Source organism: Chionomys nivalis, chromosome 1 (genome assembly GCF_950005125.1).
Source record: "Chionomys nivalis chromosome 1, mChiNiv1.1, whole genome shotgun sequence".
In the NCBI taxonomy this organism is placed as follows: domain Eukaryota; kingdom Metazoa; phylum Chordata; class Mammalia; order Rodentia; family Cricetidae; genus Chionomys; species Chionomys nivalis.
In genome coordinates, this window is record NC_080086.1 from 125713430 (window position 1) to 125735781 (window position 22352).

Below are 22352 nucleotides of genomic sequence, written 5' to 3' on the forward strand. Positions count from 1 at the left end.
CAATGAGCTATCTCTCCAGCCCCACATGCTTTATCTTCCACATAAGAATACAAAGACTAGCTGGGCAGTGGTGGGTCACGCCTTTAATCCTAGCACTCAGGTGGCAGAGGCAAGCGGATCTCTGAGTTCCAGGACAGCTTGAGCTATACAGAGAAGCCCTGTCTCGGCGGGGGGTGGGGGGGGTGCGAATCTAAGCAAAATATTGAACCTGCTCTTCTTAAGTGTTATGTTCATTCATTAAACTGATTATTCTACCCAGAACCTAACTTACTAAAGGAAGCATTGATCATGTGGGAAACCTTTAGATTTTTTTAAGGTAGTTTAAAAAAACTCCAAAATGAAATTCAACACTCAAATAAAGCTAGGTATAAATGCCCCACGCCCCATGCTGAAAATGTAAAAGGCTTTATGTCTTGTCCTGGCACTTTCTATACGATTATATTAGTAGTTAGAAAATGTCGTCCTATGTTTGGCACTTAGGAAGGACTTCTAAGTATGTATTTGTGTAAAAATTGCCATCAGGTCAACACTGATTAAATAAAAGTCAGTGCCCTATGGTCTAGAATAAGTTATTGCCCTTTCTCTGCCTCTTGTTCTCAGTGTGATGAGTAAACTCCCCCTTGGGGTACAATGTTTTAGTGAAAAGCATAAAGTAGAAAATATGTGTTAAACTTGGGATTTAAGACATAGTTAGCTATAGGTACATGGTCCATATTTTTTAATGTTTGACTGTAGAGTATTTCAAGAATGCACTTCCCAAATAAGTGAAATGCAAGCTTTCTGCTTTATTTTGTTTATTTAAATTGTATTAATAAGGGATTTGCTTTGCTTCTCCCTTCTGTTGTTATATTTTCTTATGACTTGGTGCTCTAATGTAGTAATGTCCTTAGAGCCTTGATGTATTTCATCATCTCTCCATTCTTCCTATTCCCTACCCTCATCCCAGTCCATTTTAGAAAGCCCTGTAGGAATTGCCCAGAGCAAGCCCAGCCAACAAGCTTGTTAAGTCAGGGTACCTAATTGCATACATGAGTGGCTCTCACAGTCTTCTTAGGTACTAAGTGTTCAGCCTACTGCTTTAGTAGGTGGGAATGAGGTCCGAGAGCTGGCATGTCACGGGCCCAGGTCATGGTGATGCTGTGGTCCAGCAGCCACTGTGCAGACTGCTCACGCTTGTTGATGAAAAGTCTCTGTGAGACCAGCCGATTCTGCCTTTAAAGCATATTGATTCACTTTTCTTTGCCCCAATACTCAACTATTACCAAGGGTCCTGAGCTGTTCCCCAGTTCTCACACACTGCGTGGACAGATGGATGCGCATGTTTTCTCTCAGCTTCCACTTACCCCAGCCTTTGTAGTCTGCAAATTTTCATCATGGTCGCTTGCAGCCTTTCTCCTGCACAGAACTGATTCCAGTGCCTCTTGTTCTACATTACGTTACTTTTTTCTATGTCATTCGTGCACTGCACGTACTTGATAAGTACATTTTAAGAATAGTTCACAGGAGAGACTTAAGCATTTAACACAGTTCCAAAAGAAAGGAATAGATGGTATTTAAAATGTTTTTATTCTCTTTGGGATTACATAGTCCCTCATTACAGGGTGACGAGTTAATCATGCTGTGTTCAAACTTAGATTGTGTTTGCCATTAGCTTCCTTTGCTGTCACTGTGAGCGCACTTTAAAGGCCTGAGAACTGCCCTTGACATTCAGCTTGCGCAGCACCATGTACATGTGTGTGACTCTGTAAACTTTGTGTGTTGGCAGCTGTTCCCCCGCAGGTGTACATGGTTATACGTGATGAACAATTGCTTACTATCAATATCTGGTAAGTCTGGCCTTTATGCATCTTAACCAATCCTTGTTGCCTGTTATCCGCTCTTACATTGTGTTTATTTCTTCACAGGTAAAGCTTCTCAGCTTTATTCCCATAATTTGCCAGGGCTTTTTGATTATGCAAGACAGATGCAAAAGTTACCTGTAGCAATTCCAGCACATAAGCTCCCCGATAGAATACTGCCAAGGTAACTATTGAGTTGTGTTTCTGTCCTTAGAGATCTCCTGCTCAAAACCATTATTCTGTAGAAGGAGAAGGCTTGAGCTAATAGAAATTTTTCATTAAAAAATCATGTTGTGGTGTACGTTCACAAGGGCTTATTTATCATATTTTTGTTCTAAAATTGTTGTAATTTGTGCTTTCTAATTACATGAACATTTTCTTCCTGAATTTTTGTCTTTTCTGCAAAAATAAAACTAATTTTTCATGTAATCATACATTACGTACATTGCCTATGCTCTTAACATGTTTGTGTTAACTTACATAAAGTGACTTTTTTTCAAAGTACAGTTTCTAAGCCTGGAAAATCAAAATAATTATTGAATTAATGTTTTTTGCATTTGGAGAATAATTGGGGGTGAGGAGTTTTGCTTTTGTACTTTCTGCATTTTTAATCATGCTGAGCTCTCATTTTTATTGTAATAGTGGTCCTCATTTGTTTCTTGAATGGTCTTTTAAGTCAAACTGTAATATAGCCGGTCTTCTTTTGCAAGACTCATTGTAAAACCAATGTTAAGAACCCTTAGTTTTCAGGTTCCTTGAAGCCCTGTTGTTAACTTCTGAGTTTACAGTGTGGACAGATGTCTTTTAAAGACTTTATTTAGTGTGCGTGTGTGCGTGCGTGCGTGCATGTGTGTGTGTACATGTACCTGCAAAGGCGTTGGATTCCCTAGAGCTGGAGTCACAAACAGTTTGTGAGCTGCCCAGCATGGGCGCTGAGAACTGCACTTGGGTACTCCAGAAGAGTACGAAGTGCCACTGACAGTGAGCTGCTCCTCCGGGCCTGACAAGCTTATTTCTCCATAGCCTTCTGATGAAAACTGTTTAAAACTTAGGCTTTTCTGTCTTGAAATAGATATATTTAATTTAAGTGGCATTTTCATGATTGTTCAGAATTGTGACTTGAGCTTCAATTAACATAGTAACAACTATATTTGTAATTTTTTTCTTTTTCTTTTTTTAGTTTTTCGAGACAGGGTTTCTCTGTAGCTTTGGAGCCTGTCCTGGAACTCGCTCTTGTAGACCAGGCTGGCCTCGAACTCACAAAGATCCGTGTGCCTCTGCCTCCCGAGTGCTAGGATTAAAGGCGTGTGCTACCACCGCCTGGCTTATAATTTTTCTTTTAAATATCACTTTGTGCTGCTGTTTGTCTACTTAACTATTATAGTGCCTTTTCATCTAGCTGTGTTTACTTTTTCCAGTTTTTACTGACTGTAAATGAAGTATCTCCATGCACAGATGAGACACTATACATGAATAAGATACTGCCTCTTCCTTTAAGAACTTTCCATGGAAGATTTAACCCCTCTCTTTGTAGTTTACCTCTAACTTACTGCTTTAGGAATTTTGTTATAATTAATTTGCAGCATCAGAAATACCCACAGATATTTCCTTCCTTTCTCACCTTCGTTATCTAGGAACCAGTTACCGTAACTTAGGAGATAAAGGCAGAATGATCAGGAGGTAAAGGCTAGTCTTAGTTACATGGTGAGTTGGAAGTCAGCTAAGGCTACAAGACTGTGTCTTAATGGGTAGGTGGTTGGAGAAATGGCTTGGGCACCCCAGGGGTGGGGCCGTTAAGAACATGTAGTGCTCTTGCAGAGAATCCAAGTTTACTTCCCATTGGGCAGTTCACAACCACTAACTCCTGGGATCTGACACCTTTCGTGACTTTTGCAAGCCCCCGAACTCACATACAATTTTTAAAATGAAATAAAACTAGTCTCAGCATTTGGGAGGCAGTGGCGAGTGTATCTCTGCTAGTTCGAGGCCAGCCTGGTCTACAAGAGTTAGTTCCAGGACAGGCTCCAAAAGCCACAGAGAAACCCCATCTCAAAAAAACTTAAAATGCAATTTTAAGATGTAGTTGGAAGCTGAGCAGGGGTGGCGCACACCTTTAGTCCCAGCACTTGGGAGGCAGAGGCAGGCAGATCTTAGTGAGCTTGAGGCCAGCCTGCTCTACAGAGTGAGTTTCAGAACAGGCTCCAAAACACAGAGAAACCCTGTCTTGAAAAACAAACAAACAAAATTAAGATTTATTTTTATTTGTGTGTGTGTGTGTGTGTGAGTGTGTGTGCATGCATCTGAATGCAGGTACCTACAGGTGCCAGAAGAGGGTGTCAAATCCCCTGGAGCTGGAGTTTCAGGCAGTTGTGAACCACCTGGTATGGGTGTTGGGACTGGAACTCAGGTCCTCTGGAATAGCAATGCATGCTCTTAATTGTTGAGCCATCAACCCAATAAGACAACTTTTACATAACATAATTGATTGATGTGCTGCAAATACATCTCCTGGTGTTTGACTTCTCTCCACTTTGTCACTGGTGCTTTCTGGTGAACCAGGCTCCTAATGAGCCTGAATGCCGGCTGCAGTTTAAGACTGGAACGCTCATGTGTGTGTTGTATGTAGTCTATTGGTTTTACATTTTTAAAAGCCCTAGGGTCATATTCTTCTGTATTCAAACTACTCCATGGTTTTGTTTTGTTTAAACTTAAAAGTTTAATCCTTTTGGAATTAATGGGAGGCCCTGAGAAAGGGATCTAATGTATTTTAACCTTCTACCTATATTTATTTACTTATTTATTGTGTGTGGTGTGTGTGGTGTGGTGTATGTGGTATGGTGTGTGTGTGCATGCATGCTTGCATACCACAGCATGCTGAGGAAATTAGATTACAGCCGTCCACTACTAGGGTTCCAAGGATTAAACTCCAGTCATCAGGTTTGATAGCAAAGACCTTTCTTTCCCCCACTGGCCTGTTTGGCCAGCCCCTGTAGTCTTACTTTAATGGAGAATCCCCAGAACTAATGTCTAGCTCTTGCTTTCCCAGCTGATCTGTAACAGCATTATTGCAATGTTCATTTGCCGCCTGCTCATATATTCTCCATTCAAATTTAGGAAATTTGCTGTATCAGCAAAAATCCCCGAAACCAAGTGGTGTCAGAAGTGCTGTGTGGGTAAGTAGACTCCTGCTTGGCGGAGCATAACGGAACCCTGTGGGGCTCATGTCCTATAGGGCATAGCTTTAGCTCCCCTCAGCCCTTAAGTAAAGCAGCATTCTTGGCCTTTCTGTGCCTGTGTAAGCTAAGACAAGTACAGCACCTCCACATAGCAGGTGCTTAGCAAACTTTGTTGGTTGTTGTGATGGATGGAGTTGGTGGGGTGACTTACACAGAAAATAAGCGTGTCATGTTCCCTGTGAGTGGTTATTTACCGTTCAGTCCCTGGCTTACAGAGGGCTCATGCAGCTCAGCATGTACTCATGCCTGTACTTGTGAACCATGTGTTCATGATATGAAGGCTGTAGTTCCCCTGTGCACACACTTATGAACCAAATTGCGCTCGCACCCTTATAACAACTCGTTTTCTTATTGTACATAACAACAAGAAAGGCCAAATGGTTTCCACCCCTTAAGTCACGACTGCTGTAAGAGGGAAGTGGCATTCTGTCATTACAGTGCCAGGTGTGGGAAGGCTGCCAAAGGCGTCTGGCCTGGGCCTCAGAAGAATTAACTGAGTAGCTGGAGAGGACACTTTGAACAGAGTGGCATAAATATGAGATGCAATGAATACCAGCACTTCCATGCTAAGTGCTGAATACCCACCTTAGCCGGATTCTTATGAACAGAAGAACTGAGTGTGTGAGGACCAGTGCAGACATGAATTCTTACTATACACTAACACGTACAAACTGAGCTAGACAAGAGCAGTGCAGACGGACAAGATGGGGAAGACACTGGAGGCTGAGGCCTCAGGTTCAGAGGCTGGGCAGAAAGCTCAGAAGAAATAAGAGCAGCTGCTGGACCAGAGCCAGTGACAGGGCTACCGTGGACTTGGTTCCTTGAGTGGCAACTAACCCGTCACTCAATTGACTTGGCTCTGTGTGAGGAAAGAGACCAGATTTTTGTTGTCCCTGATTTTCTATTTGGGCTTTCTGCTGGCTTTAGCTGGATAGTGTTGCCCCTCAGTTCCTCTGCCATTTAACCTATGTGAAGTTAATGGATTTGGTCCTTTATACAGTTTTCGCAAAATCCCTTATTTCCATGTATTTAACTATATCTTAAATGCAAGAAAAGCTCAAAACCCTGAGGCAATTCTGTTTTATTATTTGTAAGCTTTTGCATTATAAATGTGATTAGTTGTAATGCTTTTTAGTGACCATAGAAGGGGTCTAACAAAAAAGGGGATACGTAAATATTTTGTTTTTTAGAAACCGAGCATTTTAGCCTCTGTATATCAGTGTCAAAAGCACCCTGTGAGCCACCTGGGTTTGAATAGCCTCTCATTTGACAGCTTCTCCCCAGGTTCACGATGATCCATTTGAATATCCTATCATTGGACAACTTCTCCCCCAAATTTACCTTGGTCCATTTGAATAGCCTCTCATTTGACAGCTTCTCCCCAGGTTCACATTGGACCTTTCTTCAGTATGGTGCAGCCTCAGCTGGCTTCCCTGCCACTGCTCACATGACACCAATCATGGTCAGCATCCGTCCCACCTGTGCATATAGCCGACAGTCCTTTACGTGCTGGGTACACCTCTTTCCGTCTCCTGAGACAGTATTTCTCATTCCCTTCTATAATTAAGAACAAACAGGCAGCCTGCTTTTGAGCTCTTGTTAATCTCTCTCTCTTTTTTTTTTTTTAGGGGGAAGGAGGGAAGCATATAACTATTATTGTAAGGATTTTATATACTAAGAAAACTGATGTTACTTTTTTGCCTTTTCAGTAAGAAATCCTTACACGGGCCATAAATACCTGTGTGGGGCACTTCAGACTAGCATTGTTCTACTAGAATGGGTAGAACCAATGCAGAAATTTATGTTAATTAAGGTAAGCATTTGTGGCATCCTTAGTATTATGAGCTTTAAGATAAAACTTTTTTCCAGGTAATTCTTAATTCTGGTAACTTTTGGTTTGTGTGGTAGATTTAAAAGCTACATTGTTAGCCGGGTGGTGGTGGCGCACGCCTTTAATCCCAGCACTTGGGAGGCAGAGGCAGGTGAATCTCTGTGAGTTCGAGACCAGCCTGGTCTACAAGAGCTAGTTCCAGGACAGGCTCCAAAGCCACAGAGAAATCCTGTCTCGAAAAACCAAAAAAAGAAAAAAAAAAGCTACATTGTTGGCCACGTGAAAGTTGTACAAGAAACCAGAGAGATAGTTTAGGGTATAGCAGTGAGGGACTGGAAGAAACCCAGCCTTCCCTTGACCTCAGGAGAACTTGGGACTTTTGTTTAAGTTTCTATAGGATCTTTCACTAATAATTCATCTCTGAAATACTTTCAAGGAGGTGTAGTTTTGGTTGCGATGGTGATGCCTATATCCTAGCACGTGGGAGATGGAGGCAAGAGGGTCAGGAGTGCAAGTCCAGTCTGGGGTAATGAGACCCTGTCTCAGAAGAAACAAAAGAGGGGGGGTGTCTTTTATAGTATAAAAGTTACTCCAAGTAAAGTTTTCAGTTGTTTTATTTGCTCTTGTGTGGTCGTATTTCATGAGCATTTGGTCCTTGTGGATAATCAGAGTCAGAGAACTGGAGTCACAGAGTCAGAGTTCTGGTCCCCTCAGAACCGTGGGGTGTGGAGCAGAATGTCCTGGGTACTGGCTTCTGTCACCTGAAGTCTACAGACAGCAGTGGCCAACTTTAGTTCTCACATGAATATTACTCTCTGGTTTCATTGATGTTAAAGAAAATTTGAAAACCTTTTGCAGTAGTAATTCCAAAAATAATCTCACTGCAACAGAAATTATTTAAATTGAAGCCTAAGGGAAAGTAGTCTTATTCATTCCCTAGAGCAGACAGCCTATTTGAGCAAAATTGTATATGTGGTTTTTTTCTTCAGCCTCTCTTTTATCTTGCCTAGTTCAAAAAATTATTTCCTAGGTGGAGCAGGAATGCTGGTACAGTTTGGTTTTTCCTATCTCCCTCCCTTACTCTGCTTCAACTACACCTTCCTTCCTTCACTCTTTGCCTCTGTAAAGCGAAAGCACTTTCATCGAATCAGTTACCCACACACACTTCAGAACAAGGCCGGCATTCTCAGGAGACTACACCAGCGTGTTCACGGCCTTGTTCTGTAGATCCCCTCAAGTATTGAGTCATAACGCAAGTGTTCAACATTGGCAGACAGCGTATCTAGCCAGTGTGACTGTCCCAATATCTGTCCCCACTGCCCTACACTTGGCTATCATTCTTTTTGTTGTTCTTTATTTTAGTTATTCTGGTGGATATGGACATATTTTGTTGTTTTGTCTCTGATTATTAATGAAGTTAGTAGGGATTTTTTTATTATTATTATTTTCAGATTTCCACACTGGGAATGTGTTTGTTTTCTTTATAGCAACATAAAAATAATTTTAAAGTTATATAAAGTTAGAGTGGCATTTTATCAAAGTTAATGTATTGATGAAATCCCTTGAGATAGGAGGCTAGATTTCTCTTCTCGTTCATGTGTGGGCTGGTATTTCTCGTCTTCCTCCATGTTTGCTCATGGTAAGAAAAGCGGCCGAGTATAACTGACGTTAGTCACTCAGCTCCTGAACTTCGTTTTATCACTCACAAGAGAGATGGGATAGATTTCTTTCTAGCACTAGTATCCAAAAATTGTGTGATTTCAAGTTAATGTTAATAAAGATACTTTGTACTTCAGATTTATCTGCACACTTTGGGTTTCTGGAGCAAGAAGCAGTCTTGAGAGCAGAGATCCCTTCAGATCTCACTGCTGCTCCTGGATGATGTGGCCTTCCTTGGTCCCTCTGCTCAACTTGTGTGTGTGTCTCCAGCACATAGACTTTCCGATGCCGTGTCCACTCCAGATGTTTGAGATGTTGGTGGTCCCTGAACAGGAGTACCCTCTGGTTTGTGTTGGGGTCAGCAGAGGACGAGACTTCAACCAAGTGGTTCGATTTGAGACTGTCAATCCAAATTCTACCTCGTCGTGGTTTACAGAATCAGGTTTGTGATCGTTGTGTAATTATTAAAGCCACTGCATTGGTTATTTTAAAGGCAATAAGTGTTCTGTATTTCCCAGCAAGCAGAAACTGCATAAAAAGCCAGTCTTAAATAACTCTATTAGTAAACAAGAAGAGATAACATGCTCTACACTTCAGTTAGTGTGTTCAACACATTTTAAACAATTTGATTGAAAAACAGATAGAAAGTACATACAGTGTTTAAATGTGGAAATGAGTTTCATGTGTGAATCTGTTATGTGTCTTGATTATTTATACGTTATTGTGGCCAAATACATACCAAGAACAACTTAAAATTCATTTTGGCTCATGACTTCAAAATGCTTCAGTCACCATGGCAAGGAAGCCTACTAGAGCAGAGCAGTTCTTGACACCGGGAGCATGTGATGAGCCCCCATTCAGATCATGACAGACCAGAAGTCAGAGAACAAGACATGAGGTAGGAGACAGGCTATTATCTTGAGGGCCTATTGGTGAACTTCCATCAGCAAGACCCTCCTTCCTAAGGATCCCACAGCTTCTCAAAATAGCACCACCAACCAATCAGGAGCAAGAATAAAACATGAGGGGCCAGCAAGGAGGCTTGGTGGGTAAAGGTGCTTGCTGCCAGATGTGATGACCAGAGTTCTATCCCGGGGACCCACATTGCAGAGCACTGACGCCTACAGGTTGTCCTCTGGTCTCCACACACACAAGTAAAATGTAAAATGAAAGGTTTAGGACCTATACCAATTGAAAACATTTCAGATTCAGACCATAACCATATATATTTGTTAAGTGTTTTTCATAGAAGCACTCATGTCTTAGCATAAAATGAGGTAGATACCAGTGTGGTCTTCTGATTTTTGAGGAATACATTACTTAAAGTCATGCACTTCAGACAGCTGTGCTGTGTGAACTCCTTCAGCCAGTAGCCTTTAAGATACTGGCCCACTCTGGGCATGGCCATATATACTGAATATACAGATATAAAAACGTGCAGCTCCTTAGCTGCTGGATTCGGGTCCTGTTCCCTTGTGCAGAGGATTGCTGATCTGTGAGTATGCCTCTAAATAAGAAAACTTTATTATATTCCATTCTGAGGTAGTGTGGGACTATTTTATTATAATCAGCAACATCTGGCATCCCCCCCTCCCCCAAAAAGAAACGGTGGAATCAGGGAGATGCCATGTAGCTGCCAAAGGAGAAAGACGCCCTTACCAACAACAAGCCGTATGGTAAAATACAAAATAATAAAAATGGATTACTTTAAGATATAAGAGTTAGTTAATAAGAAACCTGAGCTAATAGGCTGAGCAGTGTTTTAATTAATACAGTTTCTGCTCTGGGTCTGGGCAGCCAGGAAACACCAAGTGGTCTCTATCTACACAGCTGTTGATCTTCTGTAGGCTGCTGGTGTGACAGGGTAATAGAGTGCACAGTTAATGCACAGCACACACAAAGCCTGGGGTTTTGGTGGCTGCAGAGAAGGCACAGCAATGAAGAGCATGTACTGCTCTTGCAGGGAACCCAAGTTTGGGTCCCAGCACCCATGTCAGACAGCTCACAACCACCTGCAACTCCAGCTCTAGGGGATCTGACACCTTCTTCCAACCTCTGAGGGAACCTGCATTCATGTGTACATCTTTACACATAAATGCATAATAAAAAATAAAATCTTAAAACACACACACACAAAGCCTGAAGGCTAATCCCAACCACTCTTTCTCCCCCTCAAAATCTAGAAATGACACACATTTCTAATAATCTTACTTTAAAAAGGCTATATATTAGTATTTCCAACTGAATCATGTTTCTCAAAAACCAAGTAACAGTTTAATATATGAGCAAATAGTCTTCATATTTTGTACTGCTTTCCGTCTCTTTTCACACTAATTTCTAGAGTTTTATGTAACTCAGTTGAGTCTTTGTGACGACCGTAGTAATGAAGCAGCCATTGACAGCTGCCAGAGCCAAGCCCGGGGGTGCACACTGAGAGTCCCAGCACTTAGGATGCTGAGTCAGAGAAACAGCTACCTGGGCTACATAACCAGAACTTAGTCTCAAAAAGAAATATTTTAAAAAATATAGACATTTATTAACACTTATATTTTCAAGTATTTAAATATAAATTTTACCATTTTAGTCACACTGCATCACTTTAGTAAGGGTGTCAGCAGAGTAGTCAGCAAAGGCCAGTGCTTCCCAATGTGAGCTCCATCAGTGCCTCCAGAGTGCGTCATTTGGTAAACCACCACAGTCGGTGCTGGTGATATGAAAGGAGATCACTGTACTTTTTTTTTTTAAGATTTATTTTTACTTTTTTTTTTTTAATTTATTGAGCTCTACATTTTTCTCTGCTCCTCTTCCCCCCTTCAATTCTCCCCCAAGCTCCGCATGCTCCCAATTTACTCAGGAGATATTGTCTTTTTATACTTTTCTACTTCCCATGTAGATTAGATCTATATAAGTCTCTCTTAGTGTCTGCATTATTGTCTAAATTCTCTGGGATTGTGGTTTGTAATCTGGCTTTCTTTGCTTTATGTTTAAAAACCACCTATGAGTAAGTACATGTTATAATTGTCTTTCTGTGTCTGGGTTACCTCACTCAAAATATTGTTTTCTAGTTCCATCCATTTTCCTGCAAAATTCAAGCTGTCATTATTTTTTTCTGCTGTGTAGTACTCCATTGTGTAAATTACCAAATTTTCTATATCCATTCTTGGGTTGAGGAGCATATAGGTTGTTTGCAGGTTCTGGCTGTGACAAACAAAGCTGCTATGAACATAGTTGAGCACATGTCCTTGTTGAGCATCCTTTGGATATATACCCAAAAGTGGTATTACTGGGTCTTGAGGAAGGTTGTTCCTGAGAGTTCGCCACACTGATATCCAAAGGGGTTGGACCAGCTTGCATTCCCACCAGCAATGCAGAAGTTTTCCCTTTTCCCCACAATCTCTCCAGCATAAGTTGTCATCAGTGTTTTTGATATTCGCCATTCTTACAGGTGTAAGATGGAATCTCAGAGTTATTTTGATTTGCATTTCTCTGATGACTGAGGATATTGAACATTTCCTTAAGTGTCTTTCAGCCATTTTAGATTCCTCTGTTGAGAGTTCTCTTTTTAGGTCTGTACTCCATTTTTTTTTTTATTGGATTTGTGATCTTTTGGTATCCAATTTCTTGAGTTCTTTGTGTATTTTGGAGATCAGACCTCTGTCTGATGCGGGGTTAGTGAAGATCCTTTCCTATCCTGCAAGCTGTTGTTTTGTCTTGATGATCGTGTCCTTTGCTTTACAGAAGCTTTTCAGTTTCAGGAGGTCTCATTTATTAATTGTTTCTCTCAGTGTCTGTGCCGCTGGGGTTCTATTTAGGAAGTGGTTCCCTTGTGCCAATGCGTTCAAGTGTACTTCCCACTTTCTCTTCTATAAGGTTCAGTGTGGCTGGCTTTATGTTGAGGTCTTTGATCCATTTGGACTTGAGTTTTGTGCATGGTGATAGATATGGGTCTATTTTCATTTTTCTACATGTTGATACCCAGTTATGCCAGCACCACTTGTTAAATATGCTTTCTTTTTTTCCATTTGATATTTTTTGCTCCTTTGTCAAGGATCAAGTGTTCGAAGATGTGTGGATTGATATCTGGGTCTTCGATTCAGTTCCATTGGTCCTCTTGCCCTTCCAGAGGTTCTGGGTTCTATTCGCAGCACACACATGGTAGCTCACAGCTATCTGTAACTCCAGTTCCTGGGGCTCTTATGGCCTCCTAAGAAACAGGCAGTGAAGTGATACACAGACAGACATACAGGCCAAACACCCATAACTCATAAATAATAAATTTCTTTAAATTCATGTGTATGCAAACCTCAGACTCATAGAAAAGACAATCGGTGCCGTGGATGGAAAGCTGCACTGCCTTGAGTACAGATGTCTCCTGTAATTGGTGTTCTTGTGCTCAGCATCTTTAATGAAACTGATTTAAAGCTCAGATATGTATATAAGTTAATGACTATCTCTGAATTGAAAATTATTCCTATATAATTATTTCTTCAAATATTAAATGTGTATTGCCAAGTTGCTGAACAGGCACTTCCTCTATGGCAACTTACCCTAATTACCTTAGCAAATATTAAGTCTGATTAGTCCTTTTGCAGAAGTTTGATTATAGTTTGAAACTCATATTGTACTGTAGCAAAATAAAAGACATACAACATTAATTTTGTGGTAAATAAACCAGATTGAACTCTCACACTTTAAAAAAAATGACCTTTAAATGTCTTATCTTTAGTTTTTAAACAACCTATTGATGGTGAAAGCCCCTTTTACTTTTTTCTCTCTAAAAATACTATAGAGCCAAGTGCGATGGTACACACCTGTAATCCCAGCACTTCGGAGGTGGAGGCAGGAAGATCAGGAGTTCGAGACCAATCTCAGCTACATAGTGAGTTCAAGGCCAGTCTTGACTACATGAGACCCTCTTCCCAAAACAACAGCAACACACACACACACTGATAGGGAATGTTTTGCTGTACAATAGAGAATGGTCACTTCAAAGGGGAAATGTGAAAGAAAGTTTTCTAGTAAGCTATTGTTAGGCAGAAGTTTGTTGTTGGTCTACAAGACAGACAATAAAAAGAGTAAGAGGTACTGGTGACTCACACCTGTGAACCCAGCACTCAGGAGGCTGAGACAGGAAGATTACAAGTCAGCCTGGGCTAGGAGAGAGACAGTCTGTCAGAATTGGATAGGGATGGGGGTTAAGAAGGAGAAGAGGAGAAGGAACAAAAGGCACAGCAGACAGACATACACATACACACACAAATTGAGGGAACTTTTATACTCACAACACATGAAGCCAACGTGTTAAACGACACACTGAACTCAAAACCTTTCTTCACAGAGACTTGTGGAAGGAAGCTGTATATAACATAGCCCTTTGCAGTATTTTAAGATTTGTCTTTGGTTCTCCCAAAGTCTGTTATGATCTCCATTATCCACTGTCTTCCCTGTGAGACAGCTGGGGCACACCTGCTTTCTAGTTTCATCTTTATTTAACAGGAAAAGATTGCTGGGTGAGAAATATTTTGCTGCCAGTCAGTTTCAATAATGTCTTAGTTCTTTGAAGTGTTTTAATTTTAAATGCAATCTAATTGTTAAACAAAAGGCCTCATTTCCTGACAAATGACTTTAAAATAACTCCCTTCCAAGAAACTTAACTTGGTTTTATCTGAAGGATTTTTATAAATACAGAAAGTATCTCTCAGCATTCACGAGATAAAGATAGAGGAAATCTTTAGGTTCTTAACTTCTATTGCCCATCCATCACACTCCAATTTCTTGGGAAATCTTGAAAGCATTGTTCAGGCATCAGTGTTTCCTAAAGAAAATCCGGGGCCTGGGAGATGACTCCGTGGATGCAGTGCTGCCGGGGCAAGCATGAGGAACTGGGTTTGATCCCCAATACCATGTGTTGCACATCTGTAACCTAGTGCTGGGGACAGAGTCAGGAGGACTCCAGGGCCCGTTGGCCAGCCAGTTTAACTGAAACAAAAAGTTCCAGGTTCAGTGAGAGGCCCTGTCTCAAAAGAAAAGAATTGTAGAAGACACCCAGTGTTGACCTCTAGCCTACACACAGAGCACAGCCAAACACAAAACACACAACCGTCTACACACCCCACAAACACATTAGGAGCTTCTGAAAAAAACCTCAGTATTTTAACTTATTTATAGTTAAAAAGTAGTTTAACTCTCCAATTCTTTTATTTAATATACATTGATTACATGAGCTAGGTGCTTGCATCTGGTGATTGTTCAAAGCACAGCCCAGATCATCTGAGTTTAAAGTCAGAAATTAGCCAGAACTGTAATATACAAGATGAGACTCCTTGTTTCAAATGTAAATATAAATAATGTCCTCATCAATGGTAGAACTGACAGGAGCCAGCTCTGCTGTGCCCGTTGTCCACATTGCCTTCAGAACACAGTGGTCCAGGGCAACCACTGTGCATGCCCTGCAAGAAATGTCCATCCATTTAAAATGCAGCCGTCCGCAATTCTTTCTTTAAGAAAGAATACATTGTAAATTTTGTAGTTTTCTATGACTTTATCTGGCTGTATTTGTGTTGTAGATACCCCACAAACAAACGTCACTCATGTGACCCAGCTGGAGAGAGACACCATCCTCGTGTGCTTGGATTGTAAGTTTCCGTTTGCATCTTCTTTGGTAATATTCCTCTCCTTATACTCTTGAGTGACTTCGGTTTTTCTCTAGGTTGTATAAAAATAGTGAATCTCCAAGGAAGATTGAAATCCAGCAGGAAATTATCATCAGAACTCACCTTCGATTTCCAGATAGAATCCATAGGTGAGTCGTTGCTTTTTCTTTGCATTGACAACTATTTAAAATGATCTGTCTGATAGTTACAGATGTTGTAAATATATATTGCTAAGGCCTTTTTCATTTGGGTATAATATGAAGTCACTGTCAGGCTCCTTCTACATCCTCTAAGTCTGTGAGGTAGTCACGTGCACTGTAATGTGTCCTGCCTCACAGCTGTGGCATTCACAAAAGAAAGTTAAACAGCATTTCTTATAACATGTTTATGGGTTTACATTTCCTCCAGAATCCTGTAGATTCACTGTAAGTGCTCTAAAATTTGGCACTCGGTACATCCTCTGTGGTTTTGCCATTGTTGCCTGATGTTCAGAGGACTTTGGTTTATAAGAATTCTTCTCCTGAGAATAGTGATGCATCCATGTATCCCCAGGATGCAAGAGGCTGAGATAGAAAGAATGTGAGTTCATGGCCAGCCTGGGCTACATAGCAAGTTCCAGTTCAGCCTCAAAAACCTAGCAAGATCCTGTGTCAAAAAGACAAACAAAACTTAGTTCTTGCCATTTTCTCATGATTGGTTGTATTCTCTGGAAGGGATTTCTGGCAATATCAGTATTTTAAAGTGCTGAGAAAGTAAAACAAAAATGATCATGAAGTGTGTTTCTGAAGAGAAGAATAATAAGTACTTAATGTGCCCGGCTTTGGGGTTTGAGGTTTGGGGTTTTTAAGTATTTTACCAATAAAATAGTTTTTTTCATGTACATACATTGGCAGAGGGTGAGGCCAAGAGCAAACAGTTCATTTGTCAACACAGATACAAACAGGAAGAAGAATGTTACAAAAAAAAAAAATGTCAGTGGAAAAATGATGCCAGCACCATTAATTTTCTGCAGGAAACAAATCAGATTTCTTTCTCACAGTTACACTCTATCAAAGATGTAAATATGGAACTGAAAGATAGAAATACATAGAACTGAGAGATAGAAACACATAAAACTGAAATTTGCCTTATTTATGTCTGTGCCCTATGAGCTGTTCCTAATGCTATGATTCAGAAAATATTGTGCAGGTTTTCAAAAACAGGCACAAGAATGAAGGGTGTGCTGTTGTTTATGATAAATGGATGGCAGTTGGAAACTTCAACATAAAATTATCTTGACAGCATAGAACTAGTAAATGTAAACATGTGAGAATGATGAGTACAGAATTGACTACAGTACTGCCCGAGAGAGGAGGGCAGGCCAAATGAGATCTGGGTTGAGTTGAGGGGATCCAGGTGTTGTCTTTGTTTGAAGCAAGGGAAATGTGGTCGAATATTTAGATCTGATAATTGGGAAGAGTGTGCATATGGCTTCTCTACTGTTGTCTGTACTTTTCTGTGTGTTCATATGTTTTATTTTTAATTACTTTACCAAAACAAATGTCTAGTGCATATTTTCAGTAAGTTTTTTCATACCAAAAAGATGAATGCATCCTGTATATTAAATGTTTTAAATCCCAGAGGTAAAGATGCCATTTCTGTACATACTGAGATCAGCAATGGGACCATTGCTGTGCGGGATAGGCAGGATGAAGGGATGCTTGTCCCTGAACTTTTGTACTATTAGCAGTGACTGAGTTGTTCTTGCCTTCTAGTTTGTCTACAAGACAGTGTGCTCGCTTTCTGGAAACACGGGATGCAAGGTAGAAGTTTTAGATCTAATGAGGTAAGCTATCTTCTTTGAAGTGTGTTCATTAAGTTGTCATCAGGAGCCAGACGTCTTAGTGTTAGGAGGCTTGGGCTGGAGGATCATTTGAGTTAAGAGTTCAAATCCAGTCTAAGCTACATAGTGAGACCTGTCTCCTTTTGTTGTTGCTGTTTTAATTAAAAATAGATTCCTTTCTCATACAGTCCATCCCAACCACAGTTTCCCCTCTCTCTATTCCTCCCAGCTCCCCTTCTCCCCTCTCCCCCAGATTCACTTCCCCTGTTTCCTTTTCAGAAAAGCCTCCAAAAGTTGACAGCCAAACAGGACAAAATAAGATACAATAAGATTAGGCACATGCCCTCATATCGGGGCTGGACAAGGCCACCCAATGGAGTTAAAGAGTCAGAAATACACCCACTCCCACTGTCAGGTGTCCCACAAAAACAAGCTAACGGCCTTAACACAGACACAGAGGACCTGGCCAGGATACCGTGCTTGCCATTTCAATCTCTGTGAGCCCGTGTGAGCCCTGCTGAGTTGGTTCTGAGGGCCATGCTCTGATGCCCTCCATCCCCTCTGACTCCTACAGTCTCTCCTCCCTCTCTTCCAAGGGCTTCCCCAGTCTCCTGAGAGGAGAGACCGATGGAGACCTCCAACTCTCTCCACATAATGTCTGTCTGTGAATCCTTAAAACAAATTAAGTAGGCCCGGCGGTGGTGGCGCACGCCTTTAATCCCAGCACTCGGGAGGCAGAGGCAGGCGGATCTCTGTGAGTTCGAGACCAGCCTGGTCTACAAGAGCTAGTTCCAGGACAGGCTCCAAAACCACAGAGAAACCCTGTCTCAAAAAACCAAAAAAAAAAAAAAAAAAAAAAAAACAAATTAAGTAGATGACACAAAATCTGTGTCAAGCAATTCTTTCCACTGTACCAAGTTCCTGAGTGATCCCTGCAGTGCTCTGTGTGCATGCTGTGTTTAGTGCAGTGCTGAGAGCAGCGGCACTGTCTCCTCTCCGTCAGCCACACTTCCCCAGACACACGTCAACAGCAGTGACCCCGCAAGCCTTGAGGAGCCACCTTGCCTCCTGACCCTGCTGCCTTTGTTCATGTGACATTACGGTTGTCCCCTTTGCATGAGCGCTTCTTGCTGTACCGAAATAACTCTTAAAGCATATGACGTACTTAATTCAGCTCAGCCTTTCTGCTGGCAATGCTGGTTAGCATGAGCAAGAAGAATGGTTGCCCCTGAAATATTATAGACAAGTAAAACCATCAAAAACTTCCCTGGGATCCCCAAGCTGATCTCAGCAGCGTCACTTGAGCAGGTTGGAAAAGAAAAGGGGGCTCAGGCAGGAGAAAGAAGGAAAGAAAATTTGTCCAACAAGTTACATGGAGGCCTTTTTTAAAGTACACAGTGAGCCGGGCGGTGGTGGCACACGCCTTTAATCCTAGCACTTGGGAGACAGAGGCAGGCGGATCTCTGTGAGTTCGAGACCAGCCTTGTCTACAAGAGCTAGTTCCAGGACAGGCTCCAAAACCACAGAGAAACCCTGTCTCGAAAAACCAAATAAATAAATAAATAAATAAATAAATAAAGTACACAGTGAGATCCTCAGTGCGCCCCCAACAACATCACATCCTTTCCTCAGGCACTCACAGGCCTGAGCCACTGTTGCTGAAGTGAAGGTCTTTCCTTCACCAGAGCTGGGTCGCGCTAAGTGTGAAGAGATACTGGTGTCTCTAGAACAGCTCATTGTAGAATTTTGATGGAAGAAATTTCACTTCAACATCAAATTGAATGTTTAAGTTTCAGCCTACAACACTGAAGGCCTTTTTGCTAGAGGCTTAGTTTGGACTATTTTGTGTTCTCTAAGCCATCAACACCGAGCTTCTCTTTTTCATGGTCTCAATCTTTGTTCCTCAAGTGGTTTGCAGTTGGTCACACTGAGGAGCAGCAAAGCAGGGGAGCAGCTTGTTCGTCTAGAGCAGTCCTTAGAGGAGTGCCAGGAGGGACTGTTCCAGTCCCCGGGAACCAGAACTGCTCCGAAAACGCAAACTCAGCACTGCCTTTTCAGGGTTTACTGTCACAGTTCATAACAGGCGCTCGAGGCCCAAAGCAGATCTTAAAGATTTTCTGGAAGCCTGTGATCTAGCAACTAATTTTCTTTCACCAGTATTTTAGAATTAATTCCATATTCACCACAATTAAGTTTCTCCTTAACTAAAAACTTGCTGTGAGTATAAGCTTATAACACATAGTGAGGCAGAGACCGTCTCCATACTACAGACCGGGAGCTTGTAGGTGGTGGTGTTTGCAGTACTGTGGCCCAGAACCTATCCTAACAGGATTTCATACTGCAGCCAGGCGCGATGCCACATACATAAGAGACTGAGGCAGGAGGATCAGGAGTGCAGGTCTATCCTGGGCTACATAGCAAGACTGTCTCAAAAGAAAGGAGGAATTTTTAAAAGATTTTTGTATCTTTAATTTGAGGAATTTTTAAAAATTATTTTTTAACTAAACAGGTAACACAAGAAATTTCAGATAACACAAGAATTTTCAGGCTCCTTGGATCTGACAGGTATGAAGATGGGTGTTACAAAATGTCTAGTACTAAGTATGTTTTCCAGATCCAGTGTAAGGCTGGTTACTCTTTCAGGAGAGTTGAAATTTCTGCATGTTCAACACTGTTTGCTCCTTTTTTAACTATTGAGAGACGAATCTTCCGAGTAGCAGGAACTCGTGGGCCTGGCAGGACTTACTTGCTGCAGTCGCTCTGTTGAAAGTGACTCACAGTGCATGTTAACAAACAGAACTCCATTTTCATGCCAGATAAGATTCTGAACGTCTATTCTGAATTATCAGATTCCAAAGTGCAAGTTGTGTAGGATTGATAGGAAGAACCAAGCCTCTCTCCCTCTCCTCATCCCTTGCCCTTCACCCCCAAGTCCTAGAAGAACTTTGATCCGGACATAGCAGTGGCGGGCGCCTCCCAGAGTGGAACTGGCCCTTTGATCATAGTTCCTGGAAGGGTCTGTGGAAGGCAGCCGGGTGGCAGTTAGAGGGCTTTCTGACACAGAGGCAGCGACTTTTTTTTTTTTAACTGATGTTAGTTTTCATAAATAAATGACTTTGTTTTGTTGTGTGTTTCGTACTACTTCTAGGGTTGTGGTTTTGGAAAGTAGGCCAACTGATAACCCAACAGCAAACAGCAATTTGTACATCTTGGCGGGTCATGAGAACAGCTACTGAAGACGTGTTGTTGACAGTGACCTGTAGAGACGGGGCCCACGGCCGCTGCAGCGTTCCTTTGTGGATGCCGGGAGCTGTGGCAGGCACCTGGCTTCAGTTCCTTCTAATTTATTGTGGATGAGACAGTGGGAGAGCTTTTGTTTTGAGTGGTATGATATATGTAGTGTACTGAACCACACAAGTGCTTAATTCACTGGTATGTAATCTTTGTACATAGCAGCAGTATTTTTCTGTGAAACTTCATTTGCTGAAGACATACACTAAGAATTGATGTAGATAATGTACTTTTATGAGATGTAAAAGTGTCTTATCTGTACAGATGTAAATGTTGATTAAAATGCAACTGGGGTTAATATTTTAAGAATTCTTTAGTATATTCTTGGGTGTGGTTATATTACAAAATGGGATGCCGGCAATGAAACAAGACATTTAACACTATTGTATTTTTATTATATGTAATTTAGTAATATGGATATAAATCTTGTAACTTTTGAAATGGTAACGAGCTGTAATCATTTTATAATCTTGTTTTTAATTTTAATGCGAGCACTGGTGTTTCTCCTGCACAGAGCGTTGAGCTGTGATGAGCTGAGTCATGGAAACAGCTGTGACGCCGGAATCTGCATTTGGCTCCACAACACCTTTTTACATGTGTTTGGATTGTTTTCTATGTGAAAGAAACAGATTAACCACCTGTTGTAGTAACTGATCATTTTTGCTTAGGACACTGCTTGACAACACCTGCAATCACAGAATGGTGGCGCCATGATAGAACCCACAGTTGTCGGGTTACAGTGTGCGCACTGTCCGGAGTCCACACTAGACATTTCACATAATCACACTGAAAAGCCGTAACATTCCAGAGTGATCAGATTTCTCATGGAATTTTTACTTTTGTTGGCCTTTTTGTTTTTATCACTTTCATATTTCTTTTGATTTAGAGTATTAATACATGGCCAAATAATTTAGTTACTACCTCATATAAACATTATAATGGTTATCACACATCACAGGAACTTAGTTTGGTTAAAATCATTTTTGATTGTTTTTTTTTCCAATGGAATATATCTATCTTATCAAGATGGGTATCAAGTTATAGCAAAATGCACACTTCTGGCTCTCTTTGGTATATGTTCTTTATATTTTGATGTGAGTATGTATACACTAAGAACAAGCTAAATTGTGATTTATGCTCTTCATTTATTTTAATTGATAATGGTTTTAAATATGTTCCTGATTGTACATACTGTAAAATAAACATGTTTTTTAACATGCTGTTGAGTAGTTGCTTCTCATCTGCCTTAGCAACATTAAGGAGAAATGCTTTGATTTAGGAAATGCACTTAAATCTTAAATACCCCAGTCTCCCCTGAAGAGTCATCATGATTTGATTTGTATTTTTTAAGATAATATTCTCACACTTGAGAAAAGGCCATCTTTTGTAGAATCTTGGATTCTTGTCAGGAAAATTAAACACGATATTTTGGTTAGAGCAAGAGTTGGCAGTTAATATCTTAGCCAAATCTAGCCCACCCCCTGTTTTTGTCAATAAAGTTTTATGAGAACACAGCACCAGTTATGTATTGACCTGTTGTCTAAGACCATGTTCATACTTAAGTGTCAGACTTGAATGATTTTAGAGGAACAGCCCGGCCTGCAAAGCTCAAGTGTCTACCATCAGGCCCTTTACAGAACATGGTTTGTCACGGCCTGAGATAAAACAGCAAAGGAATGTTGGGGTGCAGTGCTGAAGGTCAGGAATCCAAAGATGGGGTGGGACGAACGTGGCTGCGTGACCAAGAGATGCTGTTCCTGTTGACTCTTCCACAGCCTGTTCCGCAGTCTTGGATCGTTTACTTCAGAGCCATTACTGTGTCTAAAATCGGAGCAGTTATGGCTATTCTTTTTCTAATACATCATAAACAACCAACATTAATTTTGTAGTCACCTTTATAAGAATAACACCACTAACTAGCTGAAAAACAGACCTGTGGGCAAGTTTTTAAGAAACCAGATTCTGCTCTTAACATTGGCTACCAAGGCGGATGATGCTGTTGTAAGTTACATCTCAGAAACG

The 22352-nt window shown here is 41.1% G+C and overlaps 1 protein-coding gene across 9 annotated transcripts in view; it reads left to right on the forward strand.

The window, feature by feature from the left end:
• Nucleotides 1-21550, forward strand: part of Map4k3 (mitogen-activated protein kinase kinase kinase kinase 3) — a 161727-nt gene extending 140177 nt beyond the window's left edge. For 5 of the 9 annotated variants that reach the window (XM_057762287.1, XM_057762294.1, XM_057762301.1 and 2 more), the window contains 11 exons: nucleotides 1766-1826; nucleotides 1905-2022; nucleotides 4953-5011; nucleotides 6784-6887; nucleotides 8835-9006; nucleotides 13354-13443; nucleotides 15131-15199; nucleotides 15274-15366; nucleotides 16972-17042; nucleotides 19549-19604; nucleotides 20188-21550. In XM_057762287.1, the coding sequence (XP_057618270.1) occupies nucleotides 1766-1826; nucleotides 1905-2022; nucleotides 4953-5011; nucleotides 6784-6887; nucleotides 8835-9006; nucleotides 13354-13443; nucleotides 15131-15199; nucleotides 15274-15366; nucleotides 16972-17042; nucleotides 19549-19604; nucleotides 20188-20275 (981 nt within the window). In that variant the 3' untranslated portion in view covers nucleotides 20276-21550. The remainder of the gene's footprint in view (nucleotides 1-1765; nucleotides 1827-1904; nucleotides 2023-4952; nucleotides 5012-6783; nucleotides 6888-8834; nucleotides 9007-13353; nucleotides 13444-15130; nucleotides 15200-15273; nucleotides 15367-16971; nucleotides 17043-19548; nucleotides 19605-20187) is intronic. The other 4 variants (XM_057762309.1, XM_057762325.1, XM_057762331.1 and 1 more) reach the window with 1 other exon arrangement.
• The last annotated feature ends 802 nt before the right edge of the window (nucleotides 21551-22352 follow it).